The 26,574-nt window shown below is 39.8% G+C and overlaps 2 protein-coding genes across 6 annotated transcripts in view; one reads left to right on the forward strand and one right to left on the reverse strand.

Annotated features, from left to right (window-relative positions):
* LOC133983073 (NACHT, LRR and PYD domains-containing protein 3-like) overlaps positions 1 to 20,516 on the forward strand; it is a 36,437-nt gene extending 15,921 nt beyond the window's left edge. For 4 of the 5 annotated variants that reach the window (XM_062422021.1, XM_062422022.1, XM_062422024.1 and 1 more), the window contains 6 exons: positions 7 to 1,789; positions 1,883 to 2,056; positions 3,251 to 3,424; positions 3,516 to 3,689; positions 4,265 to 4,311; positions 4,748 to 5,297. In XM_062422021.1, the coding sequence (XP_062278005.1) occupies positions 7 to 1,789; positions 1,883 to 2,056; positions 3,251 to 3,424; positions 3,516 to 3,689; positions 4,265 to 4,311; positions 4,748 to 5,292 (2,897 nt within the window). In that variant the 3' untranslated portion in view covers positions 5,293 to 5,297. Of the gene's footprint in view, positions 1 to 6; positions 1,790 to 1,882; positions 2,057 to 3,250; positions 3,425 to 3,515; positions 3,690 to 4,264; positions 4,312 to 4,747; positions 5,298 to 9,634; positions 9,773 to 10,559; positions 10,698 to 11,058; positions 11,105 to 11,318; positions 11,530 to 12,002; positions 13,786 to 13,881; positions 14,056 to 14,729; positions 14,904 to 14,994; positions 15,169 to 15,712; positions 15,760 to 16,783 lie in introns of those variants that run through there. The other variant, XM_062422020.1, reaches the window with a different exon arrangement.
* Positions 20,517 to 25,333: 4,817 nt separating this feature from the next.
* LOC133983077 (atrial natriuretic peptide receptor 1-like) overlaps positions 25,334 to 26,574 on the reverse strand; it is a 90,632-nt gene continuing 89,391 nt past the window's right edge. The window contains exon 22 of the mRNA XM_062422029.1: positions 25,334 to 26,572. Coding sequence (XP_062278013.1) covers positions 26,427 to 26,572 — 146 coding nt within the window. The 3' untranslated portion in view covers positions 25,334 to 26,426. The remainder of the gene's footprint in view (positions 26,573 to 26,574) is intronic.

Below are 26,574 nucleotides of genomic sequence, written 5' to 3' on the forward strand. Positions count from 1 at the left end.
TGTTAGGTCATTATGGAGAAGTCAGACTGTATCAACGGAAAATACAATTTTTCCTGAAGAGGAAAAATAAGAACTTGTTGGGAGTGATAAATGCACAGCAATGGCCTGTTCCTTTCAAAAAGATTTACACAAAGATCTACCTGAGAGAGGGAGCCAGTGGAGGAGTCAACAATGAACATGAAGTGAGACAAATTGAGGCAGCATTTAACAGGCGGAAATCTTCAGAAATTCATGTCAGATGTGAGGACATCTTCAAGCTTTTACCCAAACAAGACACACCAATCAGAACTGTGCTCACCATGGGGATAGCAGGCATCGGCAAAACAGTGCTGACCCAGAAGTTCATGTTGGACTGGTCAGAAGAGAAAGCCAATCAAGACATCCAGCTCCTGTTCTCAGTTCCCTTTAGGGAGCTGAATGTGTTGAAAAATGAGAAACAAAGCTTGATGGAGCTCCTGTGTAACTTCTCTCCAGACCTGAAAGAATCTGGAATCAAAGACCTGAAAACGTACAAAGTTCTGTTCATACTGGACGGTCTTGATGAGTGCAGATTCCCTCTGGATTTCAAGGGAAATGAGAGATGTTGTGATGCTACACAAGCAGCCTCAGTAGATGTTCTGCTGACAAACCTAATTGCAGGTAACCTGCTACCACAAGCCAATCTGTGGATAACTACCCGACCTGCTGCTGCCAGCTGCATCCCTCCAGAGTATGTTGACCGGGTGACTGAGATACGAGGCTTCAACAACCTGCAGAAGGAGCAGTACTTCCACAAGAAAATTGAAGATGAAGATTTGGCCAAAAGAGTAATTGCAAACATAAGGTCAGCAAGAAGTCTCTACATCATGTGCCACGTGCCAGTGTTTTGCTGGATTTCTTCTATCGTCCTGGGAAACATGTGTACCAAAGCAGGAGGAAGAAAAATGCCAAAGACTTTGACTCATATGTACATCCACTTTCTGGCTCATCAGACCACAAGGAAATATCTCAAGTACGGCGAGGAGCATGAACTGGACTCCCAGGGGAATAACAAGGTGATCATGTCCCTTGGGAAGTTGGCCTTCCAGCAGCTGGAGAAAGGCAACCTGATCTTTTACGAGGATGATCTCAGAGACTGTGGAATTGATGTCAAAGAAGCATCTGTGCATTCAGGAGTGTTCACTCAAGTCTTCATGGAAGAGTCTTGCATGCAGCAAAAAGTCTTCTGCTTTGTGCATCTGTCAGTTCAAGAGTTTCTTGCAGCTTTGTACGTCCATGTGATGTATAAGACGTCCAGTGTAAACCTGATGACTGGATCTGAGCAGATGACCCAACCAAAGCCTGTATCTGAACTACACAAAGCTGCAGTGGACAAAGCTTTACAAAGCAACAACGGTCACCTCGATCTCTTCCTGCGTTTCCTCCTCGGACTCTCTCTGGAGTCCAGTCAGGATCTGCTCAGAGACCTGAAGATGCAGGTAGAAACCTGCGACTCCCAAAGTTATGAGGAAACTATCAAGTACATCAAGGAGAGAATCAATCAGACTCATCAGCCAGAGAAGTACATCAATCTCTTCCACTGTCTGAATGAACTGAACGACCACTCTCTGGTGGAGGAGATCCAGAGATACATGGAGTCAGACCAAGAATCAGTGATGGATGAGTGCTCTGCAGCTCAGTGGGCAGCTCTGGTCTTTGTGTTGTTGACTTCACCAGAGAAACCAGAGGAGATCCAGCTCAAGAAATACTCCAGGACAAAAGAAGGCCTTCTGAGGCTCCTACCAGCATTGAAAGCATCCAAATCAGCAATGCAAGTCTTTCTCATCATTTGCAACTTAATTTCTAAAAAATATCTGTGGATTTTACAAATAAGAATAACAAATTGACTTTGTGTTTCTGTCAGGTTGAATGATTGTAATCTCACCTCCAACTGCTGTAAGGAGCTGTCCTCCATTCTCAGCTCAAACTCCAATGAGCTGAATCATTTAAACCTAAGTGACAACAACTTGCAAGACTCAGGAATCAAACTTCTCTGCACCGGACTGAATAACCGAAACTGCAGTCTGAAGACGCTGAGGTGAGTCAAAGTGGCAGCTAACAATAATGTGACTGAACAAAGATTTTTTAAATCCCAAAAAATCTGATGACAACAAAAGAGAGACTCTACAGTATGGTAATTGCATATGAGACAATGCTTTGCAGGTCATGGTTTAAGTACTTTATTTGATTTAACCAACAAAAGGTTTTGTTGTGGTAGCAGCAGTATAACCATTTTTGCCCAGACTGAAATATCTCAACAAGTTTGTGTTTTTGCTATGAAAGTTTATGAGGTTGACGTTTGTGTTGTTTCTTAGTGACACCAACAAACAGCTATTGCTATTTGAAATTTTGAAAATTACATTCATGTTCCCTACAGAACCCCTAAGAGAATTTATCTAATTTCATTTATCCAATATGTTGGTTAATTATACTGCACAGTGTCTCAGTGGTTAGCACTGTAGCCTTACAGCAATATGGTTTAAATCAATTCATCCATGACTTTGTATATGTTTAGGCTCTTGCAATATTGTGCAACTATGTAGTTTTTGCACTTGATGTAAGTAAAACTTGTGAGTAAAACAAGCTTGACACAAAAAAGAATAGTGTGTCAGTCTGTTCAGGCTATTTGTTTTAGTATTAGTTTATTTTACATTTACTTTTCCCTGAGGTCTGGATTTGCATATGGTTTTGACTTTCGGGATGGCTGTGGCTGAGGAGGTAGAGCAGTCGTCCACCAATCAGTGGTTCGATTCCCGGCTCCTCCAGTCAACATGTCAATGTGTCCTTGGGCAAAATACTTAAACCCAAATTGCTCCCAATGACTGTGCCAACGGTGTATAAATGTGTGTGAATGGTTACTTTCCCTCTGATGAGCAGGTTGGCACTATGCATGTACTGTAGCCCCTTCCATCAGTGTATCAATGTGTTTGAATGGGTGAATGTGACATGTAGTGTAAAAGCGCTTTGAGTTGTCAAAAAGACTAGAAAAGTGCTATATAAGTACAGTCCATTTACTTTTTGTTATGGCACGACAACCAAGGTTTCAACATTTTGTACACATTTTTCGGTTGACTGTCATACTCTACAACATTTTACTAATAGTTACATGTGCAAAATAATAAAGAATGACAAAGACTTGACAGTATAACGCAGTCCAATAAAAGATCCCTGAAATAATTGTGGCCATTGCAAAGCTTATAATTCCTTTATTTTGCATTGTTTGTCCCTTCAGGCTGAACCGATGCAGTCTCACCCAGAGATGCTGTGAGAACCTGGCTTCAGTCCTGGGTCATCCTTCATCACCTCTCAAAGAGCTCGATCTGAGTGACAACGACATCGAAGACTCAGGAGTGCAGCTGCTCTGCACCGGACTGGGGAATGTGAACTGTAAACTGGAAACCATCAGGTATTCTTCTTAGAAAACTATTAATGCTACTGTAATAGTTATGAAGGGTAACAAGCAGCTGTTAAAGGTGGATTCTGTCTCTCTGTCACAGGTTGTCTTTCTGTAACATCACAGAGAAAGGTTGTGTTTCCTTGGCTTCAGCTGTAAAGTCCAACCCGTCCCACCTGATAGAGCTGGACCTGAGCTACAATCACCTCGGAGAGTCTGGAGTGAAGCTCATCTCTGAAGCTCTGGAGGAAGGTCGATGTGAATTTACTAAACTGAGGTAAAGGAAACAGTCTGATGGTTGTTTCCAGGTGCTCAGCTGGTCCACCACATTGTTCTAGACTGAAATATCTCAACAAGTATTGGATGGATTAAGATAAAATTGTGTGGACATTCATGATCCTCAGAGGAAACATTCAGACAACTTAATTGATTCTGACTTTTCCTTTAGTGCCACCAACAGGTGGAAGTCTTCACTTATTCTGTGAAGTATCTCAACATTTAGAAAAAGGATTGACAAAGTTTTGTAAAGACATTCATGGTTCTTAGAGGATGTTTCCTACTGATTTTGGTAATATTTATTTTTACACTAGCACCACTATCAGGTTGATATTGAGTGAAATATCTCAACAATTATTGGATGGATGCACGAAATACAGTTTGTCAAGTCAAACGTTTTATGACGAAGTATCTCCACTAGCTAATGACATTAGACTCAACTGTAGTCTGTGTTTGATGTTGTTTTTACTGCTGTGATGTTTTCATGGATCAAATTATGAAGTTTGACAACCTTCAGAGAGGCTTTAATGCTTCTTCCTCAACATAATCCAGACAACATTTCTATCTGCCCCACAGAGTCGACCACAATGCACAACACTGGTTTAAACCAGGACTGAGACAATGTAAGTGCTGATCTTTTGTTTAAGTCATGGCAGAATGAAGCATTATAAGTCTGTGTTTACGGTTTACAAAGTGACAGTGGATGTCCAGACAACCTACAGAAATTCATCAATCAAAGGGGGTAATCAGTCAGTGGGCGTTGTTTTTGAAATATTCCTCTATGTTTTGAAGCATTTGTTACCAGTTTAATCCATGGTTAGGTTAGTTTTACCAGTCAGTTAGCAGAGCATGAAGCATCAGTACTGTAGTGATGGATTCCTGCAGTTTAAAATACCTGAATCACTGATTTAAACAGTGATTGCATTGTTGACTGGAGTTGTGTTTGATGGTTCCTGATGTATAGATACCTGCATGCAAATAAATAGAAAGTGTTTTCAGTGGCAGTGATATAAAGTGTCAGTATAAATGTCTAACTCTTTGACTTCTGCCTGTCATCAGATGCATGTGAGCTCACAGTGGACACAAACACAGCCCACAAACTCCTCGTCCTCTCTGATGGAAACCGAAAAGTCAGCCAGGGCCAAGAGGAGCAGTCGTATCCCAACCACCCGGACAGGTTCAGTTACTGGACCCAAGTCCTGTTCCAGCAGGGCCTGACGGGCCGCTGCTACTGGGAGGTGGAGTGGGAGGGCAACTGGGCTGGGATGGGAGTGACCTACAAGGGTATCCTTCGCAAAGGTCCAGGCCAAGACTGTGTGATGGGATATAATGAGATCTCTTGGGGTCTGCACTGCTCTGCTCATGGCTACCGAGCGTATCATAACTTCAAGAGCATCGTCCTTCATGTCCCTCTGGCTGGTTCTCGCAGACTGGCGGTGTATCTGGACTGGAAGGCTGGTATCCTGTCCTTCTACAGAGTGTCTACTGGAGGATCACTGTCACACCTTCACACATTCAACACCAAATTCACCGAACCTGTCTACCCAGTTTTCAAAGTGTGGGGTAAGGGCTCCTCAGTGAGGCTGTTAAGAGAAACAGCTTAAACAGAAGAAAAGATCAGGACTGGGACATTGAATCAATCAAGATAATAAGTTATTTATATCATTATCTTACGGAATAAAATGAATAACAATAAATCAATTCATTTTATTGAAATAAATAAACAACGAACGCAGCTCTTAAACATTTCACATAAAGAAAAAACTTTATTTAACTGACATCTAAGCTGATGTTAAGACTCAGACCTACCAAAACCAACAGCCTGTCTACTGTTCAAGGGAGTCCCAGCATTCTATTCTTAACCATTTATACAGTAGGAGTTTATCTTTATTTGTTTAACACACTCAAAAGACTATGCAATCTCTGCAAAGAACTGTTTTCCTTGCCAAAGTGGTGGTCAGAGAACACTTAAACAGGGAACAAGGACAATTTAAAGTCTGTGTAGTCAAAGAAGAACTTGGAGGACTATTTCTGCTAAGATGGTTTTATTTAGAACAAACCACAGTTGAGCATAAAACAGATTGTAGACTACAGTGGCTGTGGCTCAGGAGGTAGAGCGGTTGTCCTCCAATTGGAAAATTGGCAGTTCAATTCCTGGATCCTCCAGTCACATAACTACAAATTGCTCCCATCGCTGCGCCAATGGTGTGTGAATGAGAATGAATGGTTAAATTCCCCCTGATGAGCAGGTTGGCACCCTGCGTGGTAGCTCCTGCAATCAATGTGTGAATGAGGGAATGAGTGAATGAGTTATAGTGTAAAGCGCTTTGAGTGGTCGTAAAGACTAGAAAGTCGCTATATAAGTACAGTCCATTTACCATTCCATTTACAATTAAATGTAAATGTATGTAGGACACCGCACAGCTTTTTTAAAATTCATGTACAAAAAAATACTTTCTTCAGCCTCCAGTTGAGGAGGTCATTCATGAGTCCCTGTGCAAATCTGAGCCAAATCTGAATTTCATGTAAATTAAATGTCTAATCATTATGTAAGTTATGTTATATTATTTGTCATGTAAATACAGGAAGAATGGTATAAATGCTGGACCTGCTGAGGCGATACCTCAACAGCAAAGAAACTCGTCAACAGTAAAGCAAAACATGGCCTTGTGATCAAGGATTGATGTTTAATAATGTTAAAATAAAAAGATAATTTTATTAGAGAGGTTGAATTAGTATTCTGTTGAAATGCATTAGTCTCAAGTCAGACACTTTCAGGCACTATTTCTCAGCAATTTTCTTTATTATTTTATTATGACTTTTAGACCTTATTATGCTTCATCATGTATCTCCAAGATGTTTAACTATTAATAAATGTCTTCATTTATCGTAAAAGTGGTTGTGTGCTTCCTTTGAGCTCAGTAAACAAAGATCACTGTTGGGACAAGTATGTTTAGGATTCATTTTTGCAATATTACTTTAAAGATCTGAACATGATGATGTTTTTAACCAAACTTTGATGTCGTTAACTAAGTATTCTTAATTTTGATTGTAGGCTGTAAAATGCCAGTTTTAAGTCCTTTAATCAGCAGCAACTGTCCATCCTGCTAGCAGATCCTTCAACTGTTCTGCCAGCTGTTTGGGTTTAAGTGTTTCTCTCCTAACTGAAATTCAAGATCAAAATGTCTAATATTTCCAATATTTTAAATCAAAACACAGAAAAACATTTGTTTATTTACAGAAAGCTGTGTACAGAAAAGCTGCAAACCCAAACAATAAGAGCTGTAAACATAAAGAGGAAAAAAATTGAACAAAACTGAACTACTGGAATATTAAAAAAGATATATTAACAGACTCTGGTTGCATAGTTTATATTGTCCTATGTGTTTTTGTTATTTATCTGCTGTAAAACTGAAATTTCCCTTCAAGTATTCTTATCTGTCTTTAAAAATGACTTAAACTATGACTTTTTCAGTGTTCAGAGATTTTGTCATAACAATGTTTTTCATCAAGATAATTTTTCAATAGGAGGAGCCAAAGTTTCCCAAATGTGATCCTTTTTAAACAGTCAGGGATCCCAGACTAAACGCCATGCTGCCATCTGCTGGACTCATTTATAGCCTGAACCAAATCAACTTTATTTTACACCTTTTTTGTACAAAAGCGCAATGTTACAATAACTGTAAGTTAAAAAAACCCCAATGAATTTACATTATATTAAATCCAACTTCGTAAAAGAGACAAATACATTGCCTGAAATACCTGAACAATATATTTCAATTTAGGAAGTAAAGTGCAGATACATTGGGATTCAAAACAATACTGACTTGTCTATTAATTACCAGTTTAAGTGATGTGGTGCATGTGGGATAAATGATTATTTATAGATGTTTTTCTCTGCACAGGAGACTCTGTAATGTCCACCTGAAGGCAGAAGATGAAGGTGAGGATTCAGGGAGCTGCATGAATTAAATATTTTCATTCGTTTAACATCTGTGTCACAGTTATAAACTAACTGTTATTGACATTTTTGACTTTAACCTAAGAGTTTCATGACAAATCAATGTTCTTTGATTTTTTCTTATTTCAATACAGTCTACCCTCATCATACATTTAATATTCAATGAATGTTGTGAACGTCTCTTCCGACATTTTCCCTTTTTATTTTTCCACATTTATCCAACACCTTCTCAGATGGGTCATAAACTCTGAACAAACAGTCGAGCAACATTTTGTCCCTTTTCAATTTAGCTGCCAAATGAATATTGTAGGAAAAATAAAGCCATTCACTCTTTGTGCCTAAAAACGAAAGTGAAACTTACGACCCTTTCCTGCGTTCGGTTTTTAAGGAGTGCCACGTCTGCGCCAAAGACTCGCTCTTCGCTTCAAATGTCGCGGTTAAATTAGTTTGCCTGAGGTAAGTTTTATATAAAAATATTACTGTAACTGTAAAGCGAAGTAAATGAGAGTTTTTACTTCTTCACGCAAACGTTATAGGCCTGATTGACTGTAAGTTATAGTTCGGTGTGGGCGGTATAGGCCTCAATGCATCCTGTCTGTAAAATGCTTTCAGTTTTACAGAGTAGAATTACATATTCAGATCGGTTTTAGCTGTTTGTCTTCAGATGTTTTATCTGTGGTTTGATTAACTTTGAATACAGAACATTTCTAATGCAAGCTAATGCTTTTCTAACCTAAAACGATGTTCCGAAACTCATTAAACCGACGGATCATGATTTGACCGAATGCATATTAAAGTACAAGTTCAGAGTTTTTCTAATGTGTCTTAAACCAGCATTCAGGTGTCCATATGAACAGTAAAAAGACTGAGGCTTACCTTGCTGTAATCATTCCTCCTGTTCATACTATAAAAGATCCCCTTCACATGTGCTAATTACTAGTAGTAATGTTAGTAATAACAATGACAGGAAGATGAGTGAATGTGGATCTGAGGCTGGAGAAGCATCTTTAACAGTCCGTTGTCTGTCTGCTCAGAGCGCCAAAGAATATCCTCCAGACTTCAGCATGAAGCCCAAAAAAGAAGAAAAAAGGTGAGACTTTTCTTTAGGACTATGACAGTAAAGTAAAGATCAAATAACTAAATTTAGAATCTAAATCTTTTCAAGGAATGCGCCTCAACTAGTTTCCAAATTGTTGTTTTGGTCTTGAACAGTGACCGTGCATCTGAGAGAGGATCAGCATCTTCACCTGTCAGTTGTCCCTCTGTGAAGAGTGATAGCTCCAGAGAATATCCTCCAGAATTCAGCATGGAGCGCGAAAAACAACAAAAAAGGTAGGACTTTAATTTAGGACTATGGTAATAAAATTAAGCGAATCATTTTTTTGTTTTGTATAAAAACGTAATTGTCCATTTGAGTGGTATTCTAAGGGTGCTATAACACAGCTGAGGAGTCTTTACACTTGCATTCCATTTAAAACTTCATGAATTAAAAGAGTAAATGCCCGGTCTGCTTGACACAAATTAGTTTTTGTGACATTATGTCCGATCATGTCTAAAGCTCGGTCCACACTAAACTGGATAAATCTGTAAATGCATTTTTGGAGTTAGGGTAACATGTAACCCAGTGCAGCCGTGTGAGTAACTGACTTTTTTTTAATAGTTTGGCTTCAAACATGAAAATTGTTGACAAGAAGAAAAATATAGGACATTTTCAGCCTTATTCTTTAACCACATTTAATATCCCAGATTGTGTACCTTGATGTATCAATGTGTCTGTATTATTTGTCTGGTTTCTACTGCAGCCATCAAATGACACAGATTAAGGGCCTCACTAGACTTGGCACTGAGCAACTTCATTTTCAGAATCAACAAAAGTCTGTTTGAGATTATTTATTTCTGTTACAGCAAAACTGTATCAGACTGTGGTTTTATTCAGTGCCGCCAAAACATTGGTTGTAATCTAGATTGTTACTGATCTATTTCAGAGCCCCTGAAGCCAAGAAGAGGAAGAAATCTGACAGTGGATCAGCGTCTTCAACAATAAGCTTAATGTCTGCTAAGAGTGATAGCTCCAGAGAATATCCTCCAGAGTTCAGCATTGAACCCAGAACTTCAGAATCAGGGTAAGGTTTGCAGCTTAGTGCAATTTGCCCTTGTTTTTATCTGTTTGAGTGAGTATTTTGCATCTACAACATAATCACATTATAACATAATCTACTGAAATGCCAAAATACAGCTATTAATGTGACTCAAGCAGCTCTGAAACGTGAAATGCATTCTGTAGTATAAAGTTTAGAGGTTGTAATATGTAGCACAACAAGCTGGTGAAGCTGTAAACAAAACAGTAGTTTCTGCACATGCTCAGTAGTTTCTGCCCTATACAGAACTTCTCTCCAGAGATAGAAAACGTGGTCACTGATATTAGTCTTTGGAGCTTTTAAACAAACTAACGTGACCAAACTCTTCATAATAAAGGAACACGTCATCCAGTGCAGCAGTGAGTCACTGATATGTTTTTAAAAGTTTAATCGTTTTTAGGCTTTGGATACAACCACAATATTTGTTAATAGATAATTTAATTGTTGGTTTGGTTTCAAACATGAGAATTGTTGACAAGAAGAGAAATATAGGAAATTGTCTGCCTTATCCTTTAACCACATTTAATATCCCAGGTGGTGTACATTGATGTATCAATGTGTCTGTATTATGTGTCTGGTTTCTAATGCAGTCATCAAATGACACAGATTAAGGGCCTCACTAGACTTGACACTGAGCAACTTCATCTTCAGCACCAACAAAAGTCTGTTTGAGATTATTATTTCTGTTACAGCAAAACTGTATCAGACTGTGGTTGTGTTCAGTGCCGCCAAAACATTGGTTGTGATCTAGATTGTTACTGATCTATTTCAGAGCCCCTAAAACCAAGGAGAGGAGGATATCTGACAGTGGATCAGCGTCTTCAACAATAAGCTTAATGTCTGCTAAGAGTGATAGCTCCAGAGAATATCCTCCAGAGTTCAGCACTGAACCCAGAACTTCAGGAACAAGGTAAGATTATCAATGCTGACAGAAGCTCATGATTACAAAGAGCATAATTTTATACCACCAACCAGAATGAAAGGTTTCTAATATTCAGTATTATTGTATTGATAATAATAAGAATAATAATAATAATAATGATCTGTAGAGGCAAGAGCAAGATTGTATACCACTGAACATCATAATGAAACCAGAATGAAGGTTTTGTAATATTCAGTTTTGTTATATTTGATGTAGCCCAACTTAATAAAGTAGCAGATTGTATAATGGAGTAGGCGGAATATCTACTGCATTTGGCAAGACAGACTACTTGGTTGGTTGATTTGAAAATACTACTATGCTACTATGAGGACTTTACACTTTTTTTCAGTGGCCAGACTGCATCAAGCTTTGAGCAGAACCCAGACCCAATGGGGGTAAGCAATACAATAAATCAATGAGACTATGAACCAATCATAAAGTAAAAATACATAATGGATACTTTTGTATATTATTAAGTCATTCTGGTAGCTAAGTCCAGTGTTACTGCATTAAGATGATTCCAAAATAAAATGGTGGTGTATATTGTCTGTATCGTGTTCTCTCTGGGATATCATATTATTAAAAACTTTTTTTTTTTTAATCTGTCAGATAATTGGACCCAAAGTTCTGGCTATTGTAAAAACAACTTTGAAAGCACATAAGAACGTCATTCCTATAATATACCATGCACTGCAAGACGAAGACGAGCAGGAGGACGATCCACCACTTGATGATGAAACAAGGGAGGCGGCTCTGAAGATTGTCGTCAATGTCTTGAGGGACATGAAAAAGGATAAACATGCTCAAACACTTGAGCGAAGTAAGAGACAGCATGTTTTGTACAAATTCATCAGTCTATTAACTTTAGTCGAGTGTGAAATATCTGCACACCTATCAGATGCATTTTTATGGAATCCAGTGCCCAAATTCATGGTTCCTTGATATTTTGATATTTTTGTATTATTTAATCTAAGGCAACCAGCAGGCCAAAATTTTAATTTGTTCAGCACATGACTGAATTCTTAAGATAAACTTCATAATTAAACAGCAACCAATATTCTGACCTTTAGTTGTTAGCAGCATATTTAGCCAGGATTTATTTTTCAATTTGTCTTGTTTACAGTATGGCCATGTATTTACAGACAACTATCACTGGATTACTTACTACTATAGTCAGTAATCCTCACACTGAAGAACACTTAAAATCGTAATGATTATTAGACCAGTTCTGGAGTTATAAGGAGTGTTATGGTTTGGGCTTATTATTAATGTTGCATATTTCTGTGCTGTTAGGTCATTATGGAGAACTCAGACTGTATCAACGGAAACTAAAATCTAACATAAAGAGGAAAAATGCAAACTTGTTGGGAGAGATAAATGCACAGCAATGGCCTGTTCCTTTCAAAAAGATTTACACAAACATCTGCGTGAGAGAGGGAGCCAGTGGAGGAGTCAACAATGAACATGAAGTGAGACAAATTGAGGCAGCATTCAACAGGCGGAAATCAACAGAAATTCTGATCACATGTGAGGACATCTTCAAGCCTTTACCCAAACAAGACACACCAATCAGAACTGTGCTCACCATGGGGATAGCAGGCATCGGCAAAACAGTGCTGACCCAGAAGTTCATGTTGGACTGGTCAGTAGAAAAAGCCAATCAAGTCATCCAGCTCATGTTTTTAGTTCCCTTTAGGGAGCTGAATTTGTTTAGAAATAAGAAACAAAGCTTGATGGAGCTCCTGTGTAACTTCTTTCCAGACCTGAAAGAATCTGGAATCAAAGACCTGAAAACGTACAAAGTTCTGTTCATATTGGACGGTCTTGATGAGTCCAGATTCCCTCTGGATTTCAAGGGAAATGAGAGATGTTGTGATGCTACACAAGCAGCCTCAGTAGATGTTCTGCTGACAAACCTAATTGCAGGTAACCTGCTACCAGAAGCCAATCTGTGGATAACTACCCGACCTGCTGCTGCCAGCTGCATCCCTCCAGAGTATGTTGACCGGGTGACTGAGATACAAGGCTTCAACAACCTGCAGAAGGAGCAGTACTTCCACAAGAAAATTGAAGATGAAGATTTGGCCAAAAGAGTAATTGCAAACATAAGGTCAGCAAGAAGTCTCTACATCATGTGCCACGTGCCGGTGTTTTGCTGGATTTCCTCTATCGTCCTGGGAAACATGTGTACCAAAGCAGGAGGAGGAAAAATGCCAAAGACTTTGACTCAGATGTACATCCACTTTCTGGCTCATCAGACCACAAGGAAGCATGTCAAGTACGGCGAGGAGCAACAACTGGACTTCCAGGGGAATAACAAGGTGATCATGACACTCGGGAAGTTGGCCTTCCAGGAGCTGGAGAAAGGCAACCTGATCTTCTACGAGCATGATCTCAGAGACTGTGGCATTGATGTCAAAGAAGCATCTGTGTACTCAGGACTCTTTACTCAAGTCTTCAGGGAAGAGTCCTGCATGCAGCAAAAAGTCTTCTGCTTTGTGCATCTGTCAGTGCAAGAGTTTCTTGCAGCTTTGTACGTTCATGTGATGTATAAGACGTCCAGTGTAAACCTGATGATTGGATCTGAGCAGAAGACCCAAACAAAGCCTGTATCTGAACTGCACAAATCTGCAGTAGACAAAGCTTTACAAAGCAACAACGGCCACCTCGATCTCTTCCTGCGTTTCCTCCTCGGACTCTCTCTGAAGTCCAGTCAGGATCTGCTCAAAGACCTGAAGATGCAGGTAGAAACCTGCGACTCCCAAAGTCATGAGGAAACTATCAAGTACATCAAGGAGAGAATCAGTCAGACTCATCAGCCAGAGAAGTACATCAATCTCTTCCACTGTCTGAATGAACTGAACGACCACTCTCTGGTGGAGGAGATCCAGAGATACTTGGAGTCAGACCAAGACTCAGTGATGGATGAGTGCTCTGCAGCTCAGTGGGCAGCTCTGGTCTTTGTGTTGTTGACTTCACCAGAGAAACCAGAGGAGATCCAGCTCAAGAAATACTCCAGGACAAAAGAAGGCCTTCTGAGGCTCATACCAGCCTTGAAAGCATCCAAATCAGCAATGCAAGTCTCGTTCATCATTTGCAACTGCATTTTTAACAATCATCTGTGGAGTTTCAAGTGTAAATGACAATTAGACTATGTGTTTCTGTTTATCAGGTTGAATGATTGTCATCTCACCTCCAACTGCTGTAAGGAGCTGTCCTCTACTCTCAGCTCAAACTCCAATGAGCTGAATCATTTAAATCTAAGTGACAACAACTTACAGGACTCAGGAATTGAACTTCTTTGCACCGGACTGAAGAGCCGACCCTGCAGACTGAAGACACTGAGGTGAGTCAAAGCTGGAGTAAACAATAATGGATGAAACAAAGACATTGGATACCCCCAAAAATCTTGAGTCAAGAGAACAGAACAGAGCGACTCTACAGTATAGTAATAACATTTTAGATGTCGCTTTTCAAGTCTTGGTGTAACAACTTGTGGGTTTGGCCAACAAAAGGTTTTGTCGTGATAGCAGCAGTACCACACTGAAATATATCAGCAAATATGTGTTTTTAGAAATTTGTAGAGTTGTTCCCCAGTGGATAAACATATCCAATTTCATTTGTTAGATGGTTTATCAGCAAAATCCTGCAAACTAATGACATTCTTGTCAGGTCTCATCTGTACTTTGTTGTTAGTGCTTCTGAGTAAATGAATGCATACTAATACATCAAACCATGATATCTACCAGGTAAACATTTGAACTAAAGAAGAACACACTCCTGTTGTAGTTAGATGCTGACTTGCAGGCAAATGTAAGGAAATAATGGGAATGCTGTTCACTCATAACTTAAATCATCTATTTTAAAGATTATGAGATTAAGTACAGGGCTGCTGGCAGAGCTGTAGACCCTTTATTTTGTAGCAATAGTGCTGTTATTTTTTATCAATTCATTCATGATTTAGTACAAGTTTATGCTATTGCAATATTGTGCTACTGTGTTGTTTTTTTGACCCTTCAGGCTGAACCGATGCAGTCTCACCCAGAGATGCTGTGAGAGCCTGGCTTCAGTCCTGAGTCATCCTTCATCACCTCTCATAGAGCTCGATCTGAGTGACAACGACATCGAAGACTCAGGAGTGCAGCTGCTCTGCACCGGACTGGGAAATGTGAACTGTAAACTTGAAACCATCAGGTATTCTTCTTAGAAAATTATGAATGCTCCTGTGATAGTTATGAAGGGTAACAAGCAGCTGTTAAAGGTGGATTCTGTCTCTCTGTCATAGGTTGTCGTTCTGTAACATCACAGAGAAAGGTTGTGGTTCCTTGGCATCAGCTGTAAAGTCCAACCCATCCCACCTGAGAGAGCTGGACCTGAGCTACAATCACCTCGGAGAGTCTGGAGTGAAGCTCATCTCTGAAGCTCTGGAGGAAGGTCGATGTGAATTTACTAAACTGAGGTAAAGAAAACAGTCTGATGGTTGATCTCGACAAGTATTGGATGGATTAAGATACAATTTTGTAGACATTCATGATCCTCAGAGGAAACATTCAGACAACTTCAGTGACTCTGACTTTTCCTTTAGTGCCACCAACAGGTGGAAGTCTTCACTTATTCTGTGAAATATCTCAACATCTATTAAACATATCGGCACGCAGTTTCTTTTACAGATATTCATGGTTCCCAGAGGATGTATCGTACTGATTTTGGTGATTTTTAAAATTACTAACCACCATTACATTGACATTTTGTCATTGTGAGTGAAATATCTGAAGACCTATTGAGTGGATTGCCATGACATTTGCTCAGGTCAAAATTTGAATGTCCCAAACTGACTGATTCATGACTACATATCTACAAAAGCTAATGACATTAGCCTCAACTGTAGGCTGTGTTTAGTGTTGTGATGTTTTCATTGGTCAAATTATGAAGTTTGAACCTTCAGAAAGGCTTTTATGCTTCTTCCTCAACATAATCCAGACATGTTTTTATCTGCTCCACAGGGTCGACCACAATGCAGAACACTGGTTTAAACCAGGACTGAAAAAACGTAAGTTGGGACCTTTTATTTGTCAAAGATCATTTGTATTTTTTACTAAAGTAGGAGTTTTCATGCAGGACTTTTATTTATTATCATCATTTATTATAATGATGATGATGATGATGATAATAATAATAACAATAATAATAATGATGATATTTCTGATTTGTAGATAACTGGATTGAACAAAGTTGAAGTTGAGGTGTTGGTCAAAAACTACTCCCAGGTTTTGGCAGAGTGTGTCATGTTAGATTTTAATGGAGCAAGATGGGCAGTGATACTATTGGAAATGTTGTCAGAAGCAATAACCAGGACCTCAGTTTTGTCTGTGTTAAATTCCACTAAGTTGGAGGCCATCCAGTTCTTAATGGCAGCAAGTTAGCAGTGCAGAGAATCCAGGTTGTCTTGATTTTTAGGACTGAAAGAGGCGTAACAGTGATATGACACAAGTGTGAATTGGTGGATAATATGGCCAAGGGACAACAGATATAAACTGAACAATATGGGGCCAAGGACTGTGGTCCTGACATGAGGGCTGTTGAGGATTTAAATTTATCAACAGTGACTTTAAATGTTCTGTCTCATAAGTAAGATGGCCAGAGTCCGCACTCATCAAGATGTCATTGGTACCTTTGAGTAGGGCTGTTTCCGTGCTGTGCTTCTTTCTAAAGCCAGACTGTAATTTGTCATTTACATTTTTTTCTTCCAGTATTTTAAACAGTTGCTTAGCTTCCACTTTTTCAGCAACTTTTGGAATCAAGGGTAGTTTTGATAAAGGATGGTAGTTATGGTAGATTATTGGGTCTAGACCAGGTTTTTTTTAAGGAGGGACTGGATACAGGCTTGTTTAAAATAGATCAGGCCAAACAGGAGAGATTCATTTACAATACTGAGAAGACAGGGGGCAGTGACTCCAAAAGCCTCTTTGAGCAGCTTGGCAGGAATGATATCAGATGTACAGCTAGTAAAATTAGTGTTCGATACAATGTTATATGTATAAATGTCCAACTGTTTGACTTCTTCCTGTCATCAGATTCATGTGAGCTCACAGTGGACACAAACACAGCCCACAAACTCCTGATCCTCTCTGATGGGAACAGAAAAGTCAGCCAGGGTCAAGAGGAGCAGCCGTATCCCGACCACACGGAGAGGTTCGACTACTGGACCCAAGTCCTGTTCCAGCAAGGCCTGACAGGCCGCTGCTACTGGGAGGTGGAGTGGGAGGGCAACTGGGCCGGGATTGGAGTGACCTACAAGGGTATCCGTCGCAAAGGTCAAGACCAAGACTGTTTGATGGGATACAATGAGATCTCTTGGGGTCTGCACTGCTCTGCTTATGGCTACCGAGCGTATCATAACTGCAAGAGCATCGTCCTTCATGTCCCTCTGGCTGGTTTTCTCAGACTGGCGGTGTATCTGGACTGGGAGGCTGGTATCCTGTCCTTCTACAGACTGTCTACTGGAGGATCACTGACACACCTGCACACCTTCCACACCAAATTCACTGAACCGCTCTACCCAGTTTTCAGAACTTGGGTCCAGGGCTCCTCAGTGAAGCTGTTGAGTGAAACAGCTTAAACACAAGTAAAGACTTGATCAGTCATCAATCAATCAATCAATCAATCTTTATTTGTATAGCGCCAAATCACAACAAAGGCATCTTTACACATAGAGCAGGTCTAAACTGAACTCTTCAGGTTTTAATTTTAAAGAGACCCAACATTCCCACATGAGCAGCACTTAGCGACAATGGCAAGAAAAAACTCCCTTTAAACAGGAAGAAACCTCAGGCAGAACCAGGCTCAAGGTGGGCGGCCATCTGCCTCGACCGTTTGGAATAGAGAGGAGAGAGAGGAAGGAGAGGAGAGAGAGAGATTACCTGTGAGCTCAGCCACGAACCATATTTTAAAAGCTTTGTTACAATGTTTTTTTTATATTATTTTGCAAAACTATATAATATACTGGCAATAGTAATATTTTGTCGTATTTTGTATGTATGATGATGTCCTTTACTAACCTGACTAAATTTAAGGAGAGGAAGGAAATGAGAGAGAGAGAGGACTGGGCTGGAATCTGTCATCCGGACGTTTACAGGCCCAGATTACCTGTGAGACGAGAAAGCACAGACAACTCCGGGGAAGAAGTTTAGCTTATTGAATGCATTAGTGGTACATGAATGTTAATGGATATAGATGGATGGATAGAGAGAGAGAGGAGGGGAGAGGAGCTCAGTGCATCATGGAGTCCCCCGGCAGTCTAAGCCTATAGCAGCATAAACTATAGGAGCTGGAGCCCTAACTATAAGCTTTATCAAAAAGGAAAGTTTTAAGCCTACTCTTAAACGTAGAGAGGGTGTCTGCCCCCCGGACCCAATCTTCACATTAACATTGACACAATCAAAATGATCAGTTTTACTTATCAGTTATATGACATTATCTCACAAGAAAAAAATAATAATAATTAAAACTGCAAGCAGTGTCGAAGGGCCCTCGCACATCCTATGCACGTCGGGCTCAGGCGCAGTCGGAGGGCGCGCAGGTAGAGGTCTTCATACGCAGGAATGTCAGTGCTTGTCGCAGTCGCAGGGCATTGACAGCAGCCATGTGTGATGGGGTTAATGTCTCCACTAGATGGCAAACCAAGAGCAGAAATGAAACTGGATAAGTTATTCATATAATGGTCGACTTCCTGTTGGAGTTAGGGTATGGGTCCAAGAGGCTTTTTTGTGCGTCTGGACATGATACGTAGGCCTTGTCGATTTCATTTCTCTATGTCAATGTGGAAGGCGGGGCTTAAACTTTGAAATCTTCCAGGGGGCGCTGTGGAGTCATCTTCTCACTTAAAAATCCCAAACTTTGTCAGTAGTCAATATGTGTGACTGTTGACGTATGTGTACAATTTGGTGAGTGTAGGAGTTTGTTAAAATGTACAAAATGGATAAAGGCATTAGGGGGCGCTATTGAGCTGTTGTGCCACGCCCAGGGGCAGTTATGGTCTCAAATTAAAGCTCCTGAGTGTGAACCTATGTGGGCAGTTTGGTGATTCTGTGAAGACGGGAAAGTCCTCTAAACGCAGTGGCAATAACGGAAAACTGACGCAGGAAATGCACAATAACCGACTTCCTGTTAGAGCGAAAATTCTGAAAAAATTAATTTGGGGGTTTAACCATGAGTGCTATGAGTCCTGTACATTTCACTAAGATCAGACAAAGTTTGTGGTCACATGACCTGCTGTTAGGGGGCGCTATGGAGACCCCTTGCCACACCCACCCCCAATGATGTTGAAATTGAAACGGCTTCACCAGGTGTGACATTTCACGCGCTGCATGTATAAACATCCGACAATGTATTGAGGAGTTATAAGGAGTTGTTTGTTTATACAAACAAACGACTGCCACGCCCACCTGGTATAACGTAGGTAAAATCTGTCGTCAAGTTTACATCATCAAGGTCTGAGGATGATACAGTTCCAATCTGAAGTTTGTGGAGTCAAAACTGTAGGAGGAGTTCGTTAAAGTACGAGGCCTGGAAATGGGGAAAATGGCGGCAAAAATGCACCTGTGATCCAAGATGGCCGACTTCCTGTTGGACTTAGGGTATGGGTCCAAGAGGCGTTATTGTGCGTCTGGTCATGATATATATGAATCCTAAATTTCGTTCATGTACGTGCATGTAGAAGGCGGGGCTTCAACGTTTAATGTTCTAGGGGGCGCTGTAGAGTCATTTTGGCACTTAAAAGGTTGCGGTTATACCAAAAAATAACATTCGTGATTCTTGAGGAGTGTGTCCAATTTGGTGAGTTTTAGAGTTTGTCAGTACATATTAAGTGGGAAAAGGCATTAGGGGGCGCTACTGAGCTGTTGGGGCAAAATGTTGGGCAAATGTGGTATCAGATGAAAGAGCTCATGATTTGAAACCTACGTGGCAGGTTTCATGATTCTGTGAACGTCATAAAGTCCTCAAAGTGGTGTTCGAAAAATGAAAATCGGTGCACGCCACGCCGCGTGGGCAACTTCCTGTTTGGTAAAAAAATTCCACAAAATTAATTTCCCAATGATCCGATGAGACCTATGACATATGGAAATTTCATGCAGATCCGAGAGGTTTTGTGGTCACATGACCCGACGTTAGGGGGCGCTAGCGAGTCCCCTTACCACGCTTGTGTCCAATCACGTTAAATTATATACATTTTCACCAGCTATGACGTGTGTGCTGAATTTCATGAGTTTTCATGTATGTTCAGGCCACCAAAAATGCGATTCATTACGCGGCATAAGAGCGTGCTTAATAATAAGAAGAAGAATCTTGGCAAAAGCAATAGGTCCCTCACTGACTTGTCAGTGCTCGGGCCCTAATAAATCAATCCATTTTATTGATACTGAACCTTACAAACTAACAATGCAGCTCTAAATGTATATAACTGACAATTGTAAATATTAAAAGCATTTCCATCCAAGCTGATGTTAAGACTCAGACCTACCAAATTTAGGAAGGACTTTTAGGTGCGCCGGGTTTGTCCAAGGAAACTGTTTTTAATGCAGTCGAAGCACTCCTTGTTCTTTTTGAATTACATGGAGAGACATGGTGGGTGTTGTTTCACCAATCCTTTCCTCTCTCATCTCCCCCAGTGAGTGTGACAAATGAAGCTAGTTGTGTTAAATGCATATAAAAATCTTTTGTAATCTGTATATCCGTATATTAGACTCGTACTCCAACTTGTTTTACGTCATTTCCACTGGAGACATCATAGATAGATAGACACTAAAACCCTTTAATGTTACTTTGGAATATTCATTGACTATTTCACTGACAGGTAGATATGGAAACAAACGTATATTTATAATTAACATAAATTCATTCACATGGCTATAAGACATGTAAAAATATTATTGAAAGAAAATGTCCTTTATGACTTTGTGTGTTGTACCTCTAACATTTTCCACTGTATTCAATATTTTGTAGCTCAGCCATGAACCATATTTTAAAAGCTTTGTTACAATGTTTTCTTATATATTATTTCGCAAAACTATATAATATACTGGTAATAGTAATATTTTGTTGTATTTTGTATGTATGATGATGTCCTTTACTGACCTGACTAAATGTAAGCTTCCATCTTCTCACCTTTTTAGTTTTCTTCAAATTAGGCATTTTGTTCAGAAAAACTATCCTGCCTTCCCAAATCTCCCCCGCAGACGTTATTAGACACTTTTCTCATGGTAAACCCCAATCAGAGAGGGAATATTTCTCACATCTGCAATGCCATTGACTCCATTATTTCAGTTCAGCAAACAAGAAAATGATGGGAGCAGGATCTGGGCATATTGAAGATGACTAATAGGAAACTATTCTGACTGAGTGCAAACTCATAACTCAATCAGTTTGTCTAAAATGTATCCTAATGTTGTAGATGCCTGTAACAGCAGCAGCCAGGCCCCTGCCGACCTCATACACCTGTTCTGGTCATGTCCAAGAAGTGTAGTTTTTTTCTTTTATGTACCCTAACTTCATCAAGCTCATAATACTTATGTACTTGTACAATAACACTAACTACTGTACATCACTCATAATACTGCAGTACTTTTACTTGTAATGGAGTATTTTTACACTGTTGTGTTGGTATTTTTACTTAAGTAAATTATCTGATTTTGTACTGTTAACAAAAAGTGAGCTACCTTACCTTGTTTTATATTGATTAATGAGTATTAACATTTGCTATATACAATGTATGTTACACACGTTAAATAAATATGATGTAAATGTATAACTTCTTTAGTCTTTTTTTGAATACATTAAAATGTTATGTTTTGCAGAGACGCTGTACCAGCTCATTATTGCTCTGAGGATTAATTTGGAACATAAAGAGGTTATCTGAAAATAATAACCTGTAACTAACAAGCTGTCATATCTTAACAGTGTCTGCAACCCAAAACCAGCTCTGCACAGCACTTTGTTAAGACCACTACAGGCCAGTACAAACACACCAACACTGCTGGTTTGATCCCCAGTAAAAAACTAATTTTCACTTTACGAATCTCCACTTGAACTGAAGCTAACTTTGAGCCTAATGCTGGGATGCAAAATGGCACAAAAGGGGAAATGCAATAAGATACAACTAAGAGAAGCTTTCATTATAAGAATGATTGACGGCACAAAAGGAATAAAACCTTTAATGACACGTTGCTGAGGTCCACTGAGCTGACCTGTGATAACTGGAGCATGATGATCATCATGCTCTAATGATCATTTCTCACCAGGTTTGATATACGAGTCTGTTTGGAGCCCACATGTAATCCACATGTAATGACATTATATAAATATATCAGAGCTTCTTTGTACTTGAAGACACAATTTGAGGCCTTTCAGTTCAAGAGTCTGAGAAAATATTTTGTCCCACTAACGGCTCTGGTACATTTCTGCCATATTTGCTGCTTCAGTCTGCAGGATGTGAAGAGTTCAGAGCAGAGAAATGTGCAGAAAACTGTCCTGAAACTGACACATCGCAGGTTTGATCCCCAGATCTTTCAACTGTTGCACCAACTGTTTGAGTTTAAGTGTCAAAATGTTTTGTCATTGCAACTTTTTTTCAAATACAAATCACAGGAAAACATTTGTTTATTAACAGAGAGCTTTTCTGTATAGAGAAAATGAACAGCTGAACTTCCAGTCAAAATTTTTCTTGTTTCTTCAGTTGGATGTTCTTCTTCTTCTCTGTGCTGGGTTTGTTTTCATTCATCTGCAGAAGGAGGGAAAGTTTCTCTGAGCTCATCTTAAATCTCAGTTTAACATGTTTACCTACGAGCAGGATTAATGACATCACCACTAGTTTAGAGCCAATCATGGTCCAGTATGCAGCTGACACAAGTGATGTTAAGACATGAACGACATTTACAGTGATTTTAGATGTTTTACATGAGGGAGATTTTTAGCTTACATAATTTAACTTTTGTTTTTTAGACACAAATTATTATTCCAAACAATATTTTCAGTAGGGTTAGACCAGGAGACCGGCAGTTACACTGGGAGACCGGCCGTTACACTGGGAGACCAGCTGTGACACCGGGAGACCGGCAGTTACACTGGGAAACCAGCTGTGACACCGGGAGACCGGCAGTTACACCGGGAGACCGGCAGTTACACCGGGAGACCGGCCGTTACACAAGGAGACCGGCAGTTACATAAGGAGACCTGCAGGAGAACCGCTATCTGCTCCTTTGTGTGAGGAGGAACAGGAGGAGAACTGCCAGAGCTCTACAACATGACCTCCAACAGGCTGCTGGTTTTCATGTTTCTGACCAAACTGTGAGAAACAGACTCCATGAAGGTGGCATGAAGATTTTCACCTTGAATAATTAGTTCATCAAGATCCAATGTGTGATTTAAGTGCCAAGCAGTGTATTTCATTCTGTATTTAAGTCTTAGTTTGCAGATCAGTTTTAGTTAGATTCTCTGTTCAGCCCAGGTGGGGAGTTCCGGTCCTCTGAAATGAGGCCAACGCGGAAGTAACTTAAAACTGCATTCTATCAAAAGGCCACCAGGGGGCGACCGTTTTGGTGTCAAAAGGACTTCCGTCTCTATACAAGTCAATGGAGAATTCACCAACTTCTCACTTGATTTCTAACCTCAGTAAACGTTGTCAAAATGTGTTTATGGTCTCAATCGCTAGTTTAAAGCCTTCTTCAATGCAGTATGATGTTCATTTGGGACATTTTGGCCTCCCTGATTTTATATGTGACGATAAAGCAGGGTATCCATTAGGGCGTGGCTACGTCGTGATTGACAGGTTGATTGGTTCACAGGTTCAGGAGGGCGCCTCATGCTCCTCCTGATGCCCATATAAGTAGAATCTGTGTTTTTATTTTTCCCAGCATGCACCGGAAATTTTCAAGATGGCGCTGCTCAGATCCGATACTATTTGCTTCCAAGCAGCAGTCCACAAACCAATGGGTGACGTTACGGATGTTACGTCCATTTAATATACAGTCTATGGTTCAGCCCAGGCTTGTTTACTGTTTTACTGCTTTTTTGGTGTTTTGCCTGCGTTTTCATTGCTTTCTAGCCCCGGTTCTGCCTTCGGTCTCTGTATTTGGGTCCACTTGCTGCGCTATCCACAACAAGTATAACTGGCTGCGTCAGAGCTGGAGCTGCTGTGAACCATTAAAAGTCAGGAGGCTTCATCTTAAAGCAGGAAGACACACAGAGAGAAACACAAAAGTCACATTTAGGAAAAACAAGCAAATGTTGCTGCGCTTGTTTTCTGGAATTTGACTGTAAATGAAACTTATCACTCTTCATATATCTGTTTCTCTCTCTCTCTCTGTGTGTGTGTGTGTGTGTGTGTGTGTGTGTGTGTGTGTGTGTGTGTGTGTGTGTGTGTGTGTGTGTGTGTGTGTGTGTGTGTGTGTGTGTGTGTGTGTGTGATCCAAAAAACACAATTTTACAGCAGTGCAACTTTTATTCTGCAAAATTCAAGTTGCTTATTCATTCTCTAAACTGCAACATTTAGTCAATTAAAAGAAAATTAATCTGCAACTGTTTGGATAATTGATTAATCATTTAAATCTTTTTTTTTTTTAAAGCAAATCTGCCTGTTGTCAAATGTGAGAATTTGCTGCTTTTCTTGATCTCACGTTACAGAAAATTGAATATTTTAATGTTTTGTTTGATATTGTGATGAGTATTATGTCTGATATTCTAAAAGGCCAAATGATTAATCAATTAATTGAGAAAATAATCTGCATATTTTAATCAATGTGACCGTTTAATGTCTTCATAATAAAATCTTCTCTTGATTTAAATCCAAAGTACTCTGAGTTACTGTGGAAGAAAAACATTAAAGGAGCACTTCACCAATTCCACACATTTTTTTTAAGGTCTGCTCAGTCTCAGAAAACAGTCCTGATGATGTCACAGTGATGTCATCGGGGTTACCTCAGCTTGGGCTCAGAGACGACAGATTTATAAGAGAGAGTTTAATAAATGTGACTCGTTTACTGCAGGGAGGCTCTAATGTAAAAAAAAAAAATCCAACCACTATCCAGGTGCATTATGGGAAATGTAGGCTCCAGTGTTTGACCCGAACTCCGGCCATGCTGCTTCAATTTTCATCATTTTTTTTGTCGCCTTTCTCTTGTGAGTCCAAAAACTTAATGACATAGAAAACGAGTTAAACCTGCAGGAACTGAATTTTCTTTGCTAATATTGATCAGAAACAAATTGTGAACATAAAATCTGACATATTTCAGATTTTAAGTTGATATTTTGAACTTATCTCCACATCCAGCAGTTACTGATCAACATTATGATTCATGGAGTCGCATTTCTGTCCACCTGCTGAATGTAAAGTCCAGTATTCTCTCTCTTTTATCTCTGTTGTTACTCTCTACCAACTCCTGAGGGAAATAAATGCTCCACTATGTTCAGCAGCTAGTCTCCAGATAACTGTGTGTGTTTGCTGTTTGGTGAGCAGGTAGTGAACAGTGGAAACGATGCTATGAGAGCAGCTGAGAGTGAACCAGAGCAGTAAAGTTACAGTTAAACAATGAGCTGAAACTCAACTATAAAGCTCCTTAAAGCTGAGAGGAAGCTGCAGAGTCTCTGAGGTTCAAACACATTATATAGTAAAAACTGCAGGATTCAGGAGTGAAGGACACAGTTTAACCATCAGTAATGTTCTTCAGATGGTGGAGCACTTCTAGAAACTGATAATTATGACCAATTAATGCAGCTCTGGTCAGATTTGGTGCTGAGCAGATAGTGAACAGTGACTTTTTAAATTTTATACAGCCTTTTCTCTAAAGTTGCAGCTAAACAATGAGCTGAAACTCAACTATAAACCTCCGTAAAGCCGAGAGGAAGCTACAGAGTCTCTGATAATTCTCTATGAGCGACACATCTCTCACATTACAGACGGACATTTATACATTTCATTCATGTTTCATTATAAAAATATCAATTATATAGCCGCTTTCATTTCTAAATTCTAACTTACTAGCTGAAACTATGTCGACATGAACCTGCACTGATGGATAAAACCACATCATGACTCACTCAGAGTTACAGTATAAATCTGTACAACATTCAACCAACACAAATAAATTCATCCCGTGTTTAGTCTCTGTCCAAATCTGAGGTTAAAATCGACTTTAAACAGAACAACAGTTTGATTTTCTGCTTTAAAACTCGACGAAAACACATCTGGAACACATCATATAACTCTGTCTGTTCATTTATCTTCATCTTTTATATTCCAGCCCTTCGTTAGCTCAGTTTTAATCACACTGTTGCAGCTTTTTTTCCCCTCTTCGTCATGATTTTTCTGTCGTTTCTCCGTCTTTCCTCTCGTGTGTTTTCTCTCTCGTCTCTTGCACAGTTTGACAGTTTTGCGTACACGTGCGTAGCAAATGTATATCGCTACTTTCCTTCATCCATGATGTGAAATCCAGGAACAAGAAACGACTCGGAGGTGACGAGTCCTGAGGTATCTGAGGAGATTCACTTTTTATCTTCCTTTTTTCCTAGTTCTTCTTTCTTCTTAAACACCTGAACTTCTGTCATTTTGCTTTTTCTTCTTCACTTCTTTACCTACATCTTACCTTTCCTGACCTCCCACCTTCCTCTCCTCCCCTATCCTCACTCTCCTTCGTCCTCCGTCGACTTCCTGTCCGCAGTGTTTCGTCATTGGCTGTCGCTCTCTCCCAGTAGCCAATAGGTGGTCATCTTTCCTTTGCCCTTGATGTCGATCTCTCCTCTCAGCTCCAGCTGGAAGCAGTTGAACTCCAGCACGACGTCGCGAGTCGCCGCCGACAAGTGGATCTTAAGCGCT

This window comes from Scomber scombrus, chromosome 7, assembly GCF_963691925.1.
Source record: "Scomber scombrus chromosome 7, fScoSco1.1, whole genome shotgun sequence".
NCBI lineage: Eukaryota > Metazoa > Chordata > Actinopteri > Scombriformes > Scombridae > Scomber > Scomber scombrus.